We start from the raw sequence: 15528 nt of genomic DNA, 5'->3' as shown, positions 1-15528 counted from the left end.
ATATGTCTGTTTATCTCTCTCTCTCCCCCTATATATGTCTCCCTATATGTCTGTTTCTCTCTCTCTCTCCTGCTATATGTCTGTTTATCTCTCTCTCCCCTGTATGTCTGTATCTCTCTCTCTCTCTCCTCCCTATATGTCTGTTTATCTCTCTCTCCCCTATATGTCTGTTTATCTCTCTCTCCCCTATATGTCTGTTTATCTCTCTCTCCCCTATATGTCTGTTTATCTCTCTCTCTCTCCCTATATGTCTGTTTATCTCTCTCTCCCCTATATGTCTGTTTATCTCCCTCTCTCCCCCTATATGTCTGTTTATCTCTCTCTCCCCCTATATGTCTGTATCTCTCCCTCTCTCCCCCTATATGTCTGTTTATCTCTCTCTCTCCCCCTATATGTCTGTTTATCTCTCTCTCTCCCCTATATGTCTGTTTATCTCTCTCTCTCCCCCTATATGTCTCTCCCCCTATATGTCTGTTTCTCTCCTCTCTCCCCTATATGTCTGTTTATCTCTCTCCCCTATATGTCTGTTTATCTCCTCTCTCCTCCTATATGTCTGTTTATCTCTCTCTCTCCCCTATATGTCTGTTTATCTCTCTCTCTCCCTATATGTCTGTTTATCTCTCTCTCTCCCCCTATATGTCTGTTTATCTCTCTCCCCCTATATGTCTGTTTATCTCTCTCCTCCCCTATATGTCTGTTTATCTCTCTCTCCCCCTATATGTCTGTTTATCTCTCTCTCTCCCCTATATGTCTGTTTATCTCTCTCTCTCCCCTATATGTCTGTTTATCTCTCTCTCTCCCCCTATATGTCTGTTTTCTCTCTCTCTCCCCCTATATGTCTGTTTATCTCTCTCTCCCCTATATGTCTGTTTATCTCTCTCTCTCCCCCTATATGTCTGTTTATCTCTCTCTCTCCCCCTATATGTCTGTTTATCTCTCTCCCCTATATGTCTGTTTATCTCTCTCTCTCCCCTATATGTCTGTTTATCTCTCTCTCTCCCCTCTCTCTCTCTCCCCCTATATGTCTGTTTATCTCTCTCTCCCCTATATGTCTGTTTATCTCTCTCTCCCCTATATGTCTGTATCTCTCTCTCTCTCCTGCTATATGTCTGTTTATCTCTCACTCTCCTGCTATATGTCTGTTTATCTCTCACTCTCCCCCTACAGTCCTCTCCTCTATATATCTGTATCTCTCTCTCTCCCCTATATGTCTGTCTCTCTCCCCTATATGTCTGTCTCTCTCTCTCTCTCCCTGCACCCATCAGTCAAGCTAATGTGTTCAGCCAGTGAGGCAGAAACCCTCAGTCAGGAGAGAGAGTGATTTCCCATGGTGTTGTCTATGAATAGCGACCACCTGTTAACTACCCCTCTCCTTTCCTCCCTCCTCCCTCGTCTCCTCTCTCTCTCCCCTCTTCTCCTCTCTCTCTCCCCATCTTCTCTCTCTCTCCCCCTTCTCCTCTCTCTCTCCCCTCTTCTCTCTCTCTCCCCTCATCTCTTCTCTCTCTCCCCTCTCTCCTCTCTCTCTCCCCTCGTCTCTCCTCTCTCTCTCCCCTCGTCTCCTCTCTCTCCCCTCGTCTCTTCTCTCTCTCCCCCTCGTCTCTTCTCTCTCTCCCCTCGTCTCTTCTCTCTCTTCCCCTCGTCTCTCTCTCTCTCCCCTTCTCCTCTCTCTTCTTTCCCATCTTCTCTCTTTCTCTCTCCCCTCATCTCCTCTCTCTCTCCCCATCTTCTCTCTCTCTCCCCTCCCCCTCTTTATCATCTCTCTCTCCCCATCTTCTCCTCTCTCTCTCCCCATCTTCTCCTCTCTCTCCCCATCTTCTCCTCTCTCTCTATCCCCCTCGTCTCCTCTCTCTCTCCCCTCGTCTCCTCTCTCTCTCCCCCTCGTCTCTTCTCTCTCTCCCCCTCGTCTCTTCTCTCTCTCCCCCTCGTCTCCTCTCTCTCTATCTATCTATCTATCTGTCCCTGATCACTGTTCTCAATGAGGTAGGATACACTCCTATCCCTCTATCTATCTATCCCTCTATCTATCTCTCTATCTATCTATCTATCTATCTATCTATCTATCTATCTATCTATCTATCTATCTATCTATCTATCTATCTATCTATCTATCCCTCTCTCTATCTATCCCTCTATCTATCTATCAATCCATCTATCCATCTATCCATCTATCTATCTATCTATCTATCTCTCTTATTTCTCTCTCCCCTATATGTCTGTTTATCTCTCTCTCTCCTGCTATATGTCTGTTTATCTCCCTGTCTCCCCCTATATGTCTGTTTATCTCTCACTCTCCCCCTACAGTCCTCTCCTCTATATGTCTGTCTCTCTCTCTCTCTCCCTCTATATGTCTGTCTCTCTCTCTCTCTCCCTGCACCCATCAGTCAAGCTAATGTGTTCAGCCAGTGAGGCAGAAACCCTCAGTCAGGAGAGAGAGTGATTTCCCATGGTGTTGTCTATGAATAGCGACCACCTGTTAACTACCCCTCTCCTTTCCTCCCTCCTCCCTCGTCTCCTCTCTCTCTCCCCCTCTTCTCCTCTCTCTCTCCCCATCTTCTCTCTCTCTCCCCCTCTTCTCCTCTCTCTCTCCCCATCTTCTCTCTCTCTCCCCCTCGTCTCCTCTCTCTCTCCCCATCTTCTCCTCTCACCCTCCCCATCTTCTCTCTCTCTCCCCCTCGTCTCCTCTCTCTCTCCCCCTTCTCCTCTCTCTCCCCCCATCTTCTCTCTCTCTCCCCTCATCTCCTCTCTCTCTCCCCATCTTCTCCTCTCTCTCTCCCCATCTTCTCCTCTCTCTATCCCCCTCGTCTCCTCTCTCTCCCCCTCGTCTCCTCTCTCTCTCCCCTCGTCTCCTCTCTCTCTCCCCTCGTCTCTTCTCTCTCTCCCCTCGTCTCTTCTCTCTCTCCCCTCGTCTCTTCTCTCTCTCCCCTCGTCTCTTCTCTCTCTCCCCTCGTCTCTTCTATCTCTCCCCCTCGTCTCTTCTCTCTCTCCCCCTCGTCTCCTCTCTTTCTCCCCCTCATCTCCTCTCTCTCTCCCCATCTTCTCTCTACCCCTCATATCCTCTCAATCTCTCCCCATCTTCTCCTCTCCCTCTCCCCATCTTCTCTCTCTCTCTCCCCCTCGTCTCTTCTCTCTCTCCCCTCGTCTCTTCTCTCTCTCCCCTCGTCTCTTCTCTCTCTCCCCCTCGTCTCCTCTCTCTCTCCCCTCGTCTCCTCTCTCTCCCCCTCGTCTCCTCTCTCTCTCCCCTCGTCTCCTCTCTCTCCCCCTCTTCTCTTCTCTCTCTCCCACTCGTCTCTTCTCTCTCTCCCACTCGTCTCTTCTCTCTCTCCCACTCGTCTCTTCTCTCTCTCCCCCTCGTCTCCTCTTCTACTTTCTCTTTTCTCGTTTACTTCTCCTCCTCTTCTCCTCCCACTCCTCTCTCTCTCCTCCTTTCTCTACCCCTCTTCTCATCACAGAATTAAATATATATATATAGTGTTTTTCATTATTTGCTCTGTTTACCCCTGTCCTCTCCCAGTATGAGCAGACCCGTGAGTCGCCGATAGTATCCAGGGCGGAGCGCGGTTTCCGGGTCATCGTGCGTAGTGACATCACCAGAGCTCTCACGGCCCTCGACCTGACTACAGTTAACGACATACAGCAGACCTCGGCTGCCCTGGCACAATGCACGGTGACACACACACACACACACACACACACTATGAAGTACCCTGCCCTGGCACAATGCATGGTGAGACACACACACACACACACACTATGAAGTACCCTGCCCTGGCACAATGCACTGTGAGACACACACACACACATACTATGAAGTACCCTGCCCTGGCACAATGCACGGTGAGACACACACACACACAATGAAGTACCCTGCCCTGGCACAATGCACGGTGAGACAAATACACACACACACACATAGTGAAGTACCCTGCCCTGACACAATGCACGGTGAGACACACACACACACACACACACACAGTGAAGTACCCTGCCCTGGCACAATGCACGGTGAGACACACACACACACACACGGTGAAGTACCCTGCCCTGACAGAGGGGCATGGAGGGAGGGTAGAAGGGCAGAGAGGGTAGAGGGGCAGGGAGGGAGGGTAAGAGGGGCAGGGAGGGTAGAGGGGCAGGGAGGGTAGAGGGGCAGGGAGGGAGGGTAAGAGGGGCAGGCAGGGAGGGTAGAGGGGCAGGGAGGGTAGAGGGCCAGGGAGGGAGGGAGGGAGGGTATGTGGCAGGGTGTGAGGGTAGAGGGGCAGGGAGGGAAGGAGGGTATGTGGCAGGGTGTGAGGGTAGAGGGGCAGGGAGGGAGGGTAGAGGGGCAGGGGGGTAGAGGGGCAGGGAGGGAGGGTAGAGGGCCAGGGAGGGAGGGTATGTGGCAGGGTGTGAGGGTAGAGGGGCAGGGAGGGGGAGGGTAGAGGGGCAGGGGGGGTAGAGGGGCAGCGGGGAGGGTAGAGGGGTCAGGCAGGGAGGGAGGGTAGAGGGCAGGGAGGCAGGGAGGGTAGAGGGGCAGGGAGGGTAGAGGGGAGTAAGGGAGGGTAGAGGGGCAGTAAGGGAGGGTAGAGGGGCAGGGAGGGTAGAGGGGCAGTAAGGCAGGGTAGAGGGGCAGTAAGGGAGGTTAGAGGGGCAGTAAGGGAGGGTAGAGGGGCAGTAGGGAGGGGAGGGTAGAGGGGGGGGCAGGGAGGGTAGAGGGGCAGGGAGGGTAGAGGGGCAGGGAGGGTAGAGGGGCAGTAAGGGAGGGTAGAGGGGCAGTAAGGGGAGGGTAGAGGGGCAATAAGGGAGGGTAGAGGGGCAGTAAGGGAGGGAAGAGGGGCAGTAAGGGGGAGGGTAGAGGGGCAGTAAGGGAGGGTAGAGGGGCAGGGAGGGTAGAGGGGCAGTAAGGGAGGGAGGGTAGAGGGGCAGGGAGGGTAGAGGCGCAGGGAGGGAGGGTAGAGGGGCAGGGTGTGAGGGTAGAGGGGCAGGGTGTGAGGGTAGAGGGGCAGTAAGGGAGGGTAGAGGGGCAGTAAGGGAGGGTAGAGGGGCAATAAGGGAGGGTAGAGGGGCAGTAAGGGAGGGTAGAGGGGCAGTAAGGGGGAGGGTAGTAAGGGGGGCAGGGGAGGGGGTAGAGGGGCAGTAAGGGGGAGGGAGGGTAGAGGGGCAGGGAGGGTAGAGGGCAGGGAGGGAGGGTAAGAGGGGCAGGCAGGGAGGGTAGAGGGGCAGGGAGGGTAGAGGGCCAGGGAGGGAGGGAGGGTATGTGGCAGGGTGTGAGGGTAGAGGGGCAGGAAGGGAGGGTGAGAGGGGTAGGGTGAGAGGGAGTGAGGGGCAGGGTGAGAGGGGTAGGGTGAGAGGGAGTGAGGGGCATGGTGAGAGGGAGGGAAGGGCAGGGTGAGAGGGAGGGTAGAGGGGCAGTAAGGGAGGGTAGAGGGGCAATAAGGGAGGGTAGAGGGGCAGTAAGGGAGGGTAGAGGGGCAGTAAGGGAGGGTAGAGGGGCAGGGAGGGTAGAGGGGCAGTAAGGGAGGGAGGGTAGAGGGGCAGGGAGGGTAGAGGGGCAGGGAGGGAGGTTAGAGGGGCAGGGTGTGAGGGTAGAGGGGCAGGGAGGGTAGAGGGGCAGGCAGGGAGGGTAGAGGGTTAGGGAGGGAAGGAAGGAGGGCCTGTGGCAGGGTGTGAGGGTAGAGGGGCAGGGAGGGAGGGTGAGAGGGGTAGGGTGAGAGGGAGTGAGGGGCAGGGTGAGAGGGGTAGGGTGAGAGGGAGTGAGGGGCAGGGTGAGAGGGGTAGGGTGAGAGGGGAGTGAGGGGCAGGGTGAGAGGGAGGGAAGGGCAGGGTGAGAGGGAGGGTAGAGGGGCAGGGAGAGAGGGAAGGGCAGGGTGAGAGGGAGGGTAGAGGGGCAGGTAGAGAGGAAAGGCAGGGTGAGAGGGAGGGAGGGTAGAGGGTGAGGAAGGGAGTGGCAGAGTGAGAGGGAGGAAGGGAGGGTAGAGGGGCAGGGAGGGAGGGAGAAAGTTCAATCAATTAAACACTTCAATATTTATTGAATCAATTGTTATTGATTATTGGAAAGTTTGTGTTCTAGGAAACTAAAGTATTGATGTGTGTGTGTGTGTGTGTGTGTGTGTGTGTGTGTGTGTGTGTGTGTGTGTGTGTGTGTGTGTCAGGCGGTGAGTCGGGAGTTTATCTGTGAGGAATGTCAGAACAGCACGTTGAATAAGCTGGAGTTGATGTTGGACATCCTGGAGACAGACACCAAGCAGGGAACAGTCACACCTACTGAGATAGCAGACAACATCCTCAACATCATGGGTGAGTACACACACACACACACACACACACACACACATACACATACACATACACACACACACACACACACACACACACACACACACACACACACACACACACACACACACACACACACACACACACACACACACACACATACACACACACACACATACATACATACACATACACATACACATACACACAGACACATACACAAATACACACACACACACACACACACACACATACACATACACACACACACACACACACACACACACACACACACACACACACACACACACACACACACACATAGTTGAAAATGTCACTATTTTAGTTAAGACTTTCCAAGACTCTACAGAAAGCTTCATCTTTACCACCTTCTCCCTTCCTCTCTCTCCTCTCCCTCCCTTCCTCTCTCTTCTCTCCCTCCCTCCCACTCCTCCCGTTCTTCTCTCCTCTCCCTCCCTTCCTCTCTCTCCTCTCCCTCCCTTCCTCTCTCTCCTCTCCCTCCCTCCCTTCCTCTCTCTCCTCTCCCTCCCTTCCTCACTCTCCTCTCCCTCCCGTCCTCTCTCTCCTTTCCCTCCCTTACTCTCTCTCCTCTCCCTCCCTTCCTCTCCCTCCCTTCCTCTCTCTCCTCTCCCTCCCTTCCTCTCTCTCCTCTTCCTCCCTTTCTCTCTCTCCTCTCCCTCCCTTCCTCTCTCTCCTCTCCCTCCCACCCACTCCTCCCGTTCCGCTCTCCTCTCCCTCCCTTCCTCTCTCTCCTCTCCCTCCCTTTCTCTCTCTCTTCTCCCTCCCTTCCTCCCTTTCTCTCTCTCCTCTCCCTCCCTTTCTCTCTCTCCTCTCCCTCCCTTTCCTCTCTCCTCTCCCTCCCTCCCTCCTCCTTCTCCCGTACCTCTCTCCTCTCCCTCCCTCCTCCTTCTCCCTTCCTCTCTTTCCTCTCCCTCCCTTTCTCTCTCTCCTCTCCCTCCCACCCACTCCTCCCGTTCCTCTCTCCTCTCCCTCCCACCCACTCCTTCCGTTCCTCTCTCCTCTCCCTCCCTTCCTCTCTCTCCTCTTCCTCCCACCCACTCCTCCTGTTCCTCTCTCCTCTCCCTCCCACCCTCTCCTCCCGTTCCTCTCTCCTCTCCCTCCTTTCCATCTCGCTCCCTTCCTCTCTCCCTCCCTCCTCCCCCCTTTCTCCTCCTCCCTCCAGGTGACCTTATCCACCAGGTAAGCCAGTCGGCCTCCCAGCAGCTCTTGGGGCCCCCTACCCCGACCTCCAGCTGGACTCCTCCCTTCCCCAGCCTCACCAGCCCCCCGAGGCACACCCCCTGCGCGTAGCAGCCCAGGCCTATAATCTGTCGTCGGCGCTGATGCGTATCCTGATGCACTCCCGCGTCCTTAACGAGGAACCACTGGTGCTGCGGGGGACGGAGATTGCCGCCACGGGAAAACGGGCCGACCCCCAGTCACTGTTCTGTTACCACGACGATGACTCACCGGGTAGGTGTAAAAAGTGGAGGTGGAAAGGTGTGAGTGGGGGGGGGGCGCGAGAGAGGAGAGAAGGGAGGGGGTGTGTGAGGGCGTGAGTGTGTGTGTGGGGGGTGAGTGAGTGTGTGTGTGGTGGGGGGTGTGAGTGTGGGGGCATGAGAGCGGATCGACGGGAGGGGGTGTGTGGGGACGTGAGTGGGGGTGTGAGTGTGTTTGTAGGGGGTGTGAGTGTGTGTGAGTGTGTGGGTGTGTGGGTGTGAGTGTGTGGGTGTGTGTGTGTGGGGGGGTGTGAGTGGGTGTGTGGGGGCTTGAGTGTGTGTGTGGGGGCTTGAGTGTGTGTGTGGGGGTGAGTGTGTGTGTGGTGGAGTGAGTAGGTGTGTGGGGGTGAGTGTGTGTGGGGGGGTGAGTGTGTGTGGGGGGTGTGAGTGTGTGTGTGGGGGGTTGTGAGTGTGTGTGTGGGGGACGTGATAGAGGAGAGAAGGGAGGGGGTGTGTGTGTGGTCTTGTAGGGTGGAGAACTGAATTGAAGACATTTTTTTAATCTTAAATCAGACACTCATGTTTTCTATTCTGTTCTGTTCTATTATATAAAGTTATTTTATTATGTTCTATTAAATAAAGTTATTTTATTATGTTCTATTATATAAAGTTATTCTATTATGTTCTATTATATAAAGCTCTATACTGTTGTGTTCTATTAAACCAAGTTGTATTGGACTGTGTTCTCCTCCCCAGAGTGCAGACGGTTCTCCATCCCCAGAGCCTTCAACAACAGTCTGAGCAGAGCAGCTACCAGCGTGGTACAACTCATGTTCCAGGTGTGTGTGTGTGTGTGTGTGTGTGTGTGTGTGTGTGTGTGTGTGTGTGTGTGTGTGTGTGTGTAAGTGTGTGTGAGAGTGAGAGTGACTGTCCGTCAAATTACCCATGTACACATTCATCAAGTCATCATAGATGTGTATTCCTTCATACCTGTTTTAATCTCCCTCCCTCCCTCCCTCCCTCCCTCCCTCCCTCCCTCCCTCCCTCACACCCTCCCTCCCATCCTCCCTCCTCCCTCCCTCCCTCCCATCCTCCCTCCCATCCTCCCTCCCTCCCTCCCTCCCATCCTCCCTCCCATCCTCCCTCCCACCCTCCCTCCCATCCTCCCTCCCATCCTCCCTCCCACCCTCCCTCCCATCCTCCCTCCCATCCTCCCTCCCTCCCTCCCTCCCATCCTCCCTCCCTCCCTCCCTCCCTCCCATCCTCCCTCCCTCCCTCCCTCCCTCCCTCCCATCCTCCCCTCCCTCCCTCCCTCCCATCCTCCCTCCCTCCCTCCCCATCTCTCCCCTCTCCAGGTGGAGCCCAACCCGTTCCCCTTTAACTTTGTGGCTAACTACACAGTCAGTACCGAGGTATGGACTTGTTTCTTATTTATTTATACTGTCTGTATGATGTGTTTTCTATTATGGCGGATTCATGATGTTGATATCAATGTCTTCTAATCTATTCTAATCCTAATTCTAATCCATCCTCATCTATTCTAATCCTAATTCTAATCCATCCTAATCTATTCTAATCCTAATTCTAATCCATCCTCATCTATTCTAATCCTAATTCTAATCCATCCTCATCTATTCTAATCCTAATTCTAATCCATCCTCATCTATTCTAATCCTAATTGTTATCAATCCTAATTCTATTCTAATCCTAATTCTAATCCATCCTCATCTATTCTAATCCTAATTCTAATCCATCCTCATCTATTCTAATCCTAATTGTAATCAATCCTAATTCTATTCTAATCCTAATTCTAATCAATCCTAATCTATTCTAATCCTAATTCTATTCTAATCCTAATCTACTATAGGTGGCCTCCATGGAGTTCCGGGCAGACAACGGTTCCCAGATCCCAATCTCAGACCTCGACGACAACCAAGCCATCACCGTTGCCGTGAACAATGGCAGCGCCACCGACAGCAATGGGGCAGGGGTGACGGGAGTCCCTTTAGCCAGGGCCATTAACGTGAGCCGGTGTGACTCTGTCATCGTACGGGTCAGCGCCGGTAACTCCAACCAGCAGGCCGGACTGTTCATCCAACTCAACTTCACCACCCTGGACGGTAACAATCATAGGAATAGAATCACAATAGAAACAGAATCACAATAGAAATATAATCACAATAGAAACAGAATCACAATAGAAACAGAATCACAATAGAAATAGAATCACAATATAAACAGAATCACAATAGAAATAGAATCACAATAGAAATAGAATCACAATAGAAATAGAATCACAATAGAAATAGAATCACAATATAAACAGAATCACAATAGAAATAGAATCACAATAGAAATAGAATCACAATAGAAACAGAATCACAATAGAAATAGAATCACAATAGAAACAGAATCAAAATAGAAATATAATCACAATAGAAACAGAATCACAATAGACATAGATTCACACTAGAATCACAATATAAAAAGAATGACAATAAAAATAGAATCACAATATAAATAGAATCACACTAGAATCACAATAGGAATATAATCACAATAGGAATAGAATCACAACAGGAATAGAATCACAGTAGGAATAGAATCACAATAGAAACAGAATCACAATATAATCACAATAGGAATAGAATCACAATATAAATAGAATCCCAATAGAAAAATAATCAATAGAAACAGAATCACAATATAATCACAATATAGAATCACAATAGGAATAGAATCACAATAGAAATGGAATCACAATATAAATAGAATCACAATAGAATCACAATAGGAATATAATCACAATAGAATCACGATATAAATATAATCACAATAGGAATATAGTCACAATAGAAACAGAATCACAATATAATCACAATAGAAACAGATTCGCAGTATAAATATAATCACAATATAATACCTATTCCCACTTTAGCTGTACCTCTTTATAGTACGTTTGCAGGGTATGTGGGACTAAATTGTATTTTTCAATTGCCAAATCAAGTCAAATAAGTAATTGACATTTTTGGGATATCAATAAAGTTGTATTGAATTGAATAGTGTATAGGGGCAGTATTTAGGGGATGTACAGAGAGGGGGTAAGCTCACCCCTATCCCCTACTCCTCTCCAGACGGGGTGAGGTCAGAGGTGAGCGAGGCGGACCCCTCCATCATGACCTACCTCCACTCCTCCAACTGGCCCAACGAGTTCAACTTCACAGACAGGAAACGCATCACACTCAGCATGACCAGGGGGCGGGACCTGGACCACAGGAAGTACACCTTCTTCCTGTCCCCAGAGTGAGTGGTTGCCACAGTGATATGGAATGAGTCAATGTTCCTTCTATGGACTGCCACGCAGAATGAATATCAGCCCGCGTAGAGAGGCACAAGACAGAACCTCAACTTTTTAGTTTTCCCCGTTAACACTATCGTTTCCCTGTGAGAATTGTGCTCGAATCAACGCAATATTAGCCACTTTCAATGGAACATACCGAAACAAACTGAACTATGCAAGACTTAGTATGCAAAACTAACTGTGAAAGAGATTTTGTTGTATGCAGAACGCATCGGAGTAGGATTCTATTGCATTGACACACACTACTCTATACCGTACTCAATACAGACCGGTGCGCAATAACCAATCAGAGCTGCAGTAGGCCTATATTCAAATAGGCCATTGCCATATATGGATCTGTGCCATTCACTTTGAACTGGACTGTGTCTACAGCATGAGCGGTCGTGGGTAGAAGCGCTTGTCTTGAGATCAAAGCGAGAGCTGCGTGTAGGGATGTTCATATTCTTTGCTCGTTGGTGAGTTATCAGCCCAGTTATAGATCAGTTGTAGTCTATCAGCCCAGTTATAGATCAGTTGTAGTCTATCAGCCCAGTTATAGATCAGTTATAGTCAGCAGTAGGGGAGTGATTGCTTCCTACAAGACACAACACGTGTGCATTTCTAGACATCATTTGAAAAGTGACTCCGGTAAAGAGCTTTTTTGTCTTAAAGGGGCAGTGTTGTATTTTGAGACAGGCTTGAATAAGCTAAGTAGCCAATCGGCAGAGGGAAGCATAATTAGTCTGATTCTCTGTAATAATGGGATGAGAATAATAATGCATTTTATTTCATAAAGTGGTTTCTTGCATCAAACGACTCAACAACATTTTCAGTCACCTCCTTGTCTGAAGGACAAGTGGATAAACAGGTTCATGTCAACAAGCCCTGCATGTGTTTTTCAAACGTCTCATAGAATGTAGCCTACATTGAACACTGAAGCTGGTACAGCCTCAGTGTTCACAGTAAATCTCTAACTTAAAGCTGGTACAGCCTCAGTGTTCACAGTAAAACTGTAACTTAAAGCTGGTACAGCCTCAGTGTTCACAGTAAATCTGTAACTTAAAGCGTGTACAGCCTCAGTCTTCACAGTAAAACTGTAATTTAAAGCTGGTACAGCCTCAGTGTTCACAGTAAATCTCTAACTTAAAGCTGGTACAGCCTCAGTCTTCACAGTAAAACTGTAATTTAAAGCTGGTACAGCCTCAGTGTTCACAGTAAATCTCTAACTTAAAGCTGGTACAGCCTCAGTGTTCACAGTAAATCTGTAACTTAAAGCTGGTACAGCCTCAGTGTTCACAGTAAAACTGTAACTTAAAGCTGGTACAGCCTCAGTGTTCACAGTAAATCTCTAACTTAAAGCTGGTACAGCCTCAGTGTTCACAGTAAAACTGTAACTTAAAGCGTGTACAGCCTCAGTGTTCACAGTAAATCTCTAACTTAAAGCTGGTACAGCCTCGGTGTTCACAGTAAATCTGTAACTTAAAGCGTGTACAGCCTCAGTGTTCACAGTAAACGTGCTCAGCAGACCTGACACTCAGTGCAGAGAGCAGTTAGAGGGAACAGTGGTCTACTATTAATATTACACATTACTGTATCCAGGCACTGCCCTTGGGCCTTATTGCTTTATTGTATCTCTCTTTCTCTTTATTTCTCTCTCTTTCTCTGTCTCTGTCTGTCTAAGTGGTCTCTCTCTGTCTCTGTCTCTCTCGTCTGTCTAAGCGGTCTCTCTGTCTCTCTTGTCTGTCTAAGTGGTCTCTCTCTTGTCTGTCTAAGTGGTCTCTCTGTCTCCCGTCTGTCTAAGTGGTCTCTCTCTGTTTCTGTCTCTCTTGTCTGTCTAAGTGGTTTCGCTCTGTCTCTCTTGTCTGTCTAAGTGGTCTCTCTCTGTCTCTCTCGTCTGTCTAAGTGGTCTCGCTCTGTCTCTCTCTAGTGTCTAAGCGGTCTCTCTCTGTCTCTCGTCTGTCTAAGTGGTCTCCCTCATCTGTCTAAGCGGTCTCTCTCTGTCTCTCTCATCTGTCTAAGCGGTCTCTCTGTCTCTCTCGTCTGTCTAAGCGGTCTCTCTCTGTCTCTCTCGTCTGTTTAAGCGGTCTCTCTCTCTCTCTCTCTCGTCTGTCTAAGTGGTCTCTCTCATCTGTCTAAGTGGTCTCTCTGTCTCTCTCGTCTGTCTAAGCGGTCTCTCTCTGTCTCTCTCGTCTGTCTAAGCGGTCTCTCTCGTCTGTCTAAGCGGTCTCTCTCTGTCTCTCTCGTCTGTCTAAGTGGTCTCTCTCATCTGTCTAAGCGGTCTCTCTGTCTCTCTCGTCTGTCTAAGCGGTCTCTCTCTGTCTCTCTCGTCTGTCTAAGCGGTCTCTCTCTGTCTCTCTCATCTGTCTAAGCGGTCTCTCTCTGTCTCTCTCGTCTGTCTAAGCGGTCTCTCTCTCTCTCTCTCTCGTCTGTCTAAGTGGTCTCTCTCATCTGTCTAAGTGGTCTCTCTGTCTCTCTCGTCTGTCTAAGCGGTCTCTCTGTCTCTCTCGTCTGTCTAAGCGGTCTCTCTCTGTCTCTCTCGTCTGTCTAAGTGGTCTCTCTCATCTGTCTAAGCGGTCTCTCTGTCTCTCTCGTCTGTCTAAGCGGTCTCTCTCTGTCTCTCTCGTCTGTCTAAGCGGTCTCTCTCTGTCTCTCTCATCTGTCTAAGTGGTCTCTCTCTGTATCTCTCGTCTCTCGTCTGTCTAAGTGGTCTCTCTCATCGGTCTAAGCGGTCTCTCTCTGTCTCTCGTCTGTCTAAGCGGTCTCTCTCTGTCTCTCTCATCTGTCTAAGCGGTCTCTCTCTGTCTCTCTCGTCTGTCTAAGCGGTCTCTCTCTCTCTCTCTCGTCTGTCTAAGTGGTCTCTCTCATCTGTCTAAGTGGTCTCTCTGTCTCTCTCGTCTGTCTAAGCGGTCTCTCTGTCTCTCTCGTCTGTCTAAGCGGTCTCTCTCTGTCTCTCTCGTCTGTCTAAGTGGTCTCTCTCATCTGTAAGCGGTCTCTCTGTCTCTCTCGTCTGTCTAAGCGGTCTCTCTCTGTCTCTCTCGTCTGTCTTAGCGGTCTCTCTCTGTCTCTCTCATCTGTCTAAGTGGTCTCTCTCTGTATCTCTCGTCTCTCGTCTGTCTAAGTGGTCTCTCTCATCTGTCTAAGCGGTCTCTCTCTGTCTCTCGTCTGTCTAAGCGGTCTCTCTCTGTCTCTCTCGTCTGTCTAAGCGGTCTCTCTCTGTCTCTCTCGTCTGTCTAAGCGGTCTCTCTCTGTCTCTCTCATCTGTCTAAGTGGTCTCTCTCTGTATCTCTCGTCTCTCGTCTGTCTAAGTGGTCTCTCTCATCTGTCTAAGCGGTCTCTCTCTGTCTCTCTCGTCTGTCTAAGCGGTCTCTCTCTGTCTCTCTCGTCTGTCTAAGCGGTCTCTCTACTCTGGATGTCTTATGTTAAGTCATGAGATGAACTTCCTCTTGTCAAGAGAGTGAAACACTTCAGTAGAGACTACTAAAAATGCTGTGTATACATGTCAACCATTTTACTCAGATCTAACCAACCACCCCTCTCTCTTCTCCGGTTGCCCAGGTCCCATGACACAACCCTGGACTACTATGTCAACGTGACAACGGGCTGTACCACTGACTCCCCCAGCGCGGGGGTGCGTCTGGAGGTGGGTGTTTGTTAAAACTTAAATGTATAACTCATTGTCGCTTAGAGTCAGTGTCATAATACAGTGTCACATTATAAAGGACGTTATAAAACATTATACATACACCTACAGGACAGTTTATTAGGTACACCACCCTGTTCAGGAAGATGGTTAACTCCTACAGGACAGTTTATTAGGTACACCACCCTGTTCAGGAAGATGGTTCACTCCTACAGGACAGTTTATTAGGTACACCACCCTGTTCAGGAAGATGGTTAACTCCTACAGGACAGTTTATTAGGTACACCACCCTGTTCAGGAAGATGGTTAACTCCTACAGACAGTGAGCCACCTGTCCAGGGCTTGATATAACGCAGGCAGACAGGCATCGAGGCATTCAGTTACTGTTCCATTGAACATTACAATGGACAAAACTAGTGACCTAAGAGACTCTGAGTGTGGTTTGATCGTTGGTGCCAGGTACACCGGATACAGTATCTCAGAAACGTCCCTCCTGGGCTTTTCACACACGACAGTCTAGGGTTTACCGAGAATGATGTGTGAAGAATGAACACAAAACATCCAGTCAGTGGCAGTCCTGTGGGTGAAAACAGCTCGTTGATGAGAGAAGTCGAAAGAGAATGGCAAGAATCGTGCAAGCGAACATTCAGGGCCATAAACAGACAAATGACGACACAATACAACAGTGTTGTGCAGAACGGCATCTCAGAAAACACAACTCATCGATCCTTGTCCCGGATTGGCCAATACAGCAGACGACCACACCGGGTTCCACTCCTATCAGCTAAAAACAAGAAGAAGCGTCTCCAGTGGGCACGCCATCACCAACACTGGAC

General features: G+C 50.0%; 1 protein-coding gene across 1 annotated transcript in view; it reads left to right on the top strand.

The window, feature by feature from the left end:
- The window catches only part of pkd1a (polycystic kidney disease 1a), a 187354-nt gene that overhangs the window by 124915 nt on the left and 46911 nt on the right, over positions 1-15528 (top strand). The window contains 9 exon segments of the mRNA XM_065001039.1: positions 3512-3664; positions 6129-6273; positions 7457-7522; positions 7525-7746; positions 8469-8551; positions 9068-9124; positions 9580-9832; positions 10847-11015; positions 14608-14692. Coding sequence (XP_064857111.1) covers positions 3512-3664; positions 6129-6273; positions 7457-7522; positions 7525-7746; positions 8469-8551; positions 9068-9124; positions 9580-9832; positions 10847-11015; positions 14608-14692 — 1233 coding nt within the window.

The sequence above is a fragment of the Oncorhynchus nerka genome, linkage group LG15 (assembly GCF_034236695.1).
Source record: "Oncorhynchus nerka isolate Pitt River linkage group LG15, Oner_Uvic_2.0, whole genome shotgun sequence".
Classification (NCBI taxonomy): Eukaryota; Metazoa; Chordata; class Actinopteri; order Salmoniformes; family Salmonidae; genus Oncorhynchus; species Oncorhynchus nerka.
The sequence above is the reverse complement of the archived record's forward strand: the minus strand, read 5'-3'. Positions and strand labels throughout refer to the sequence as shown.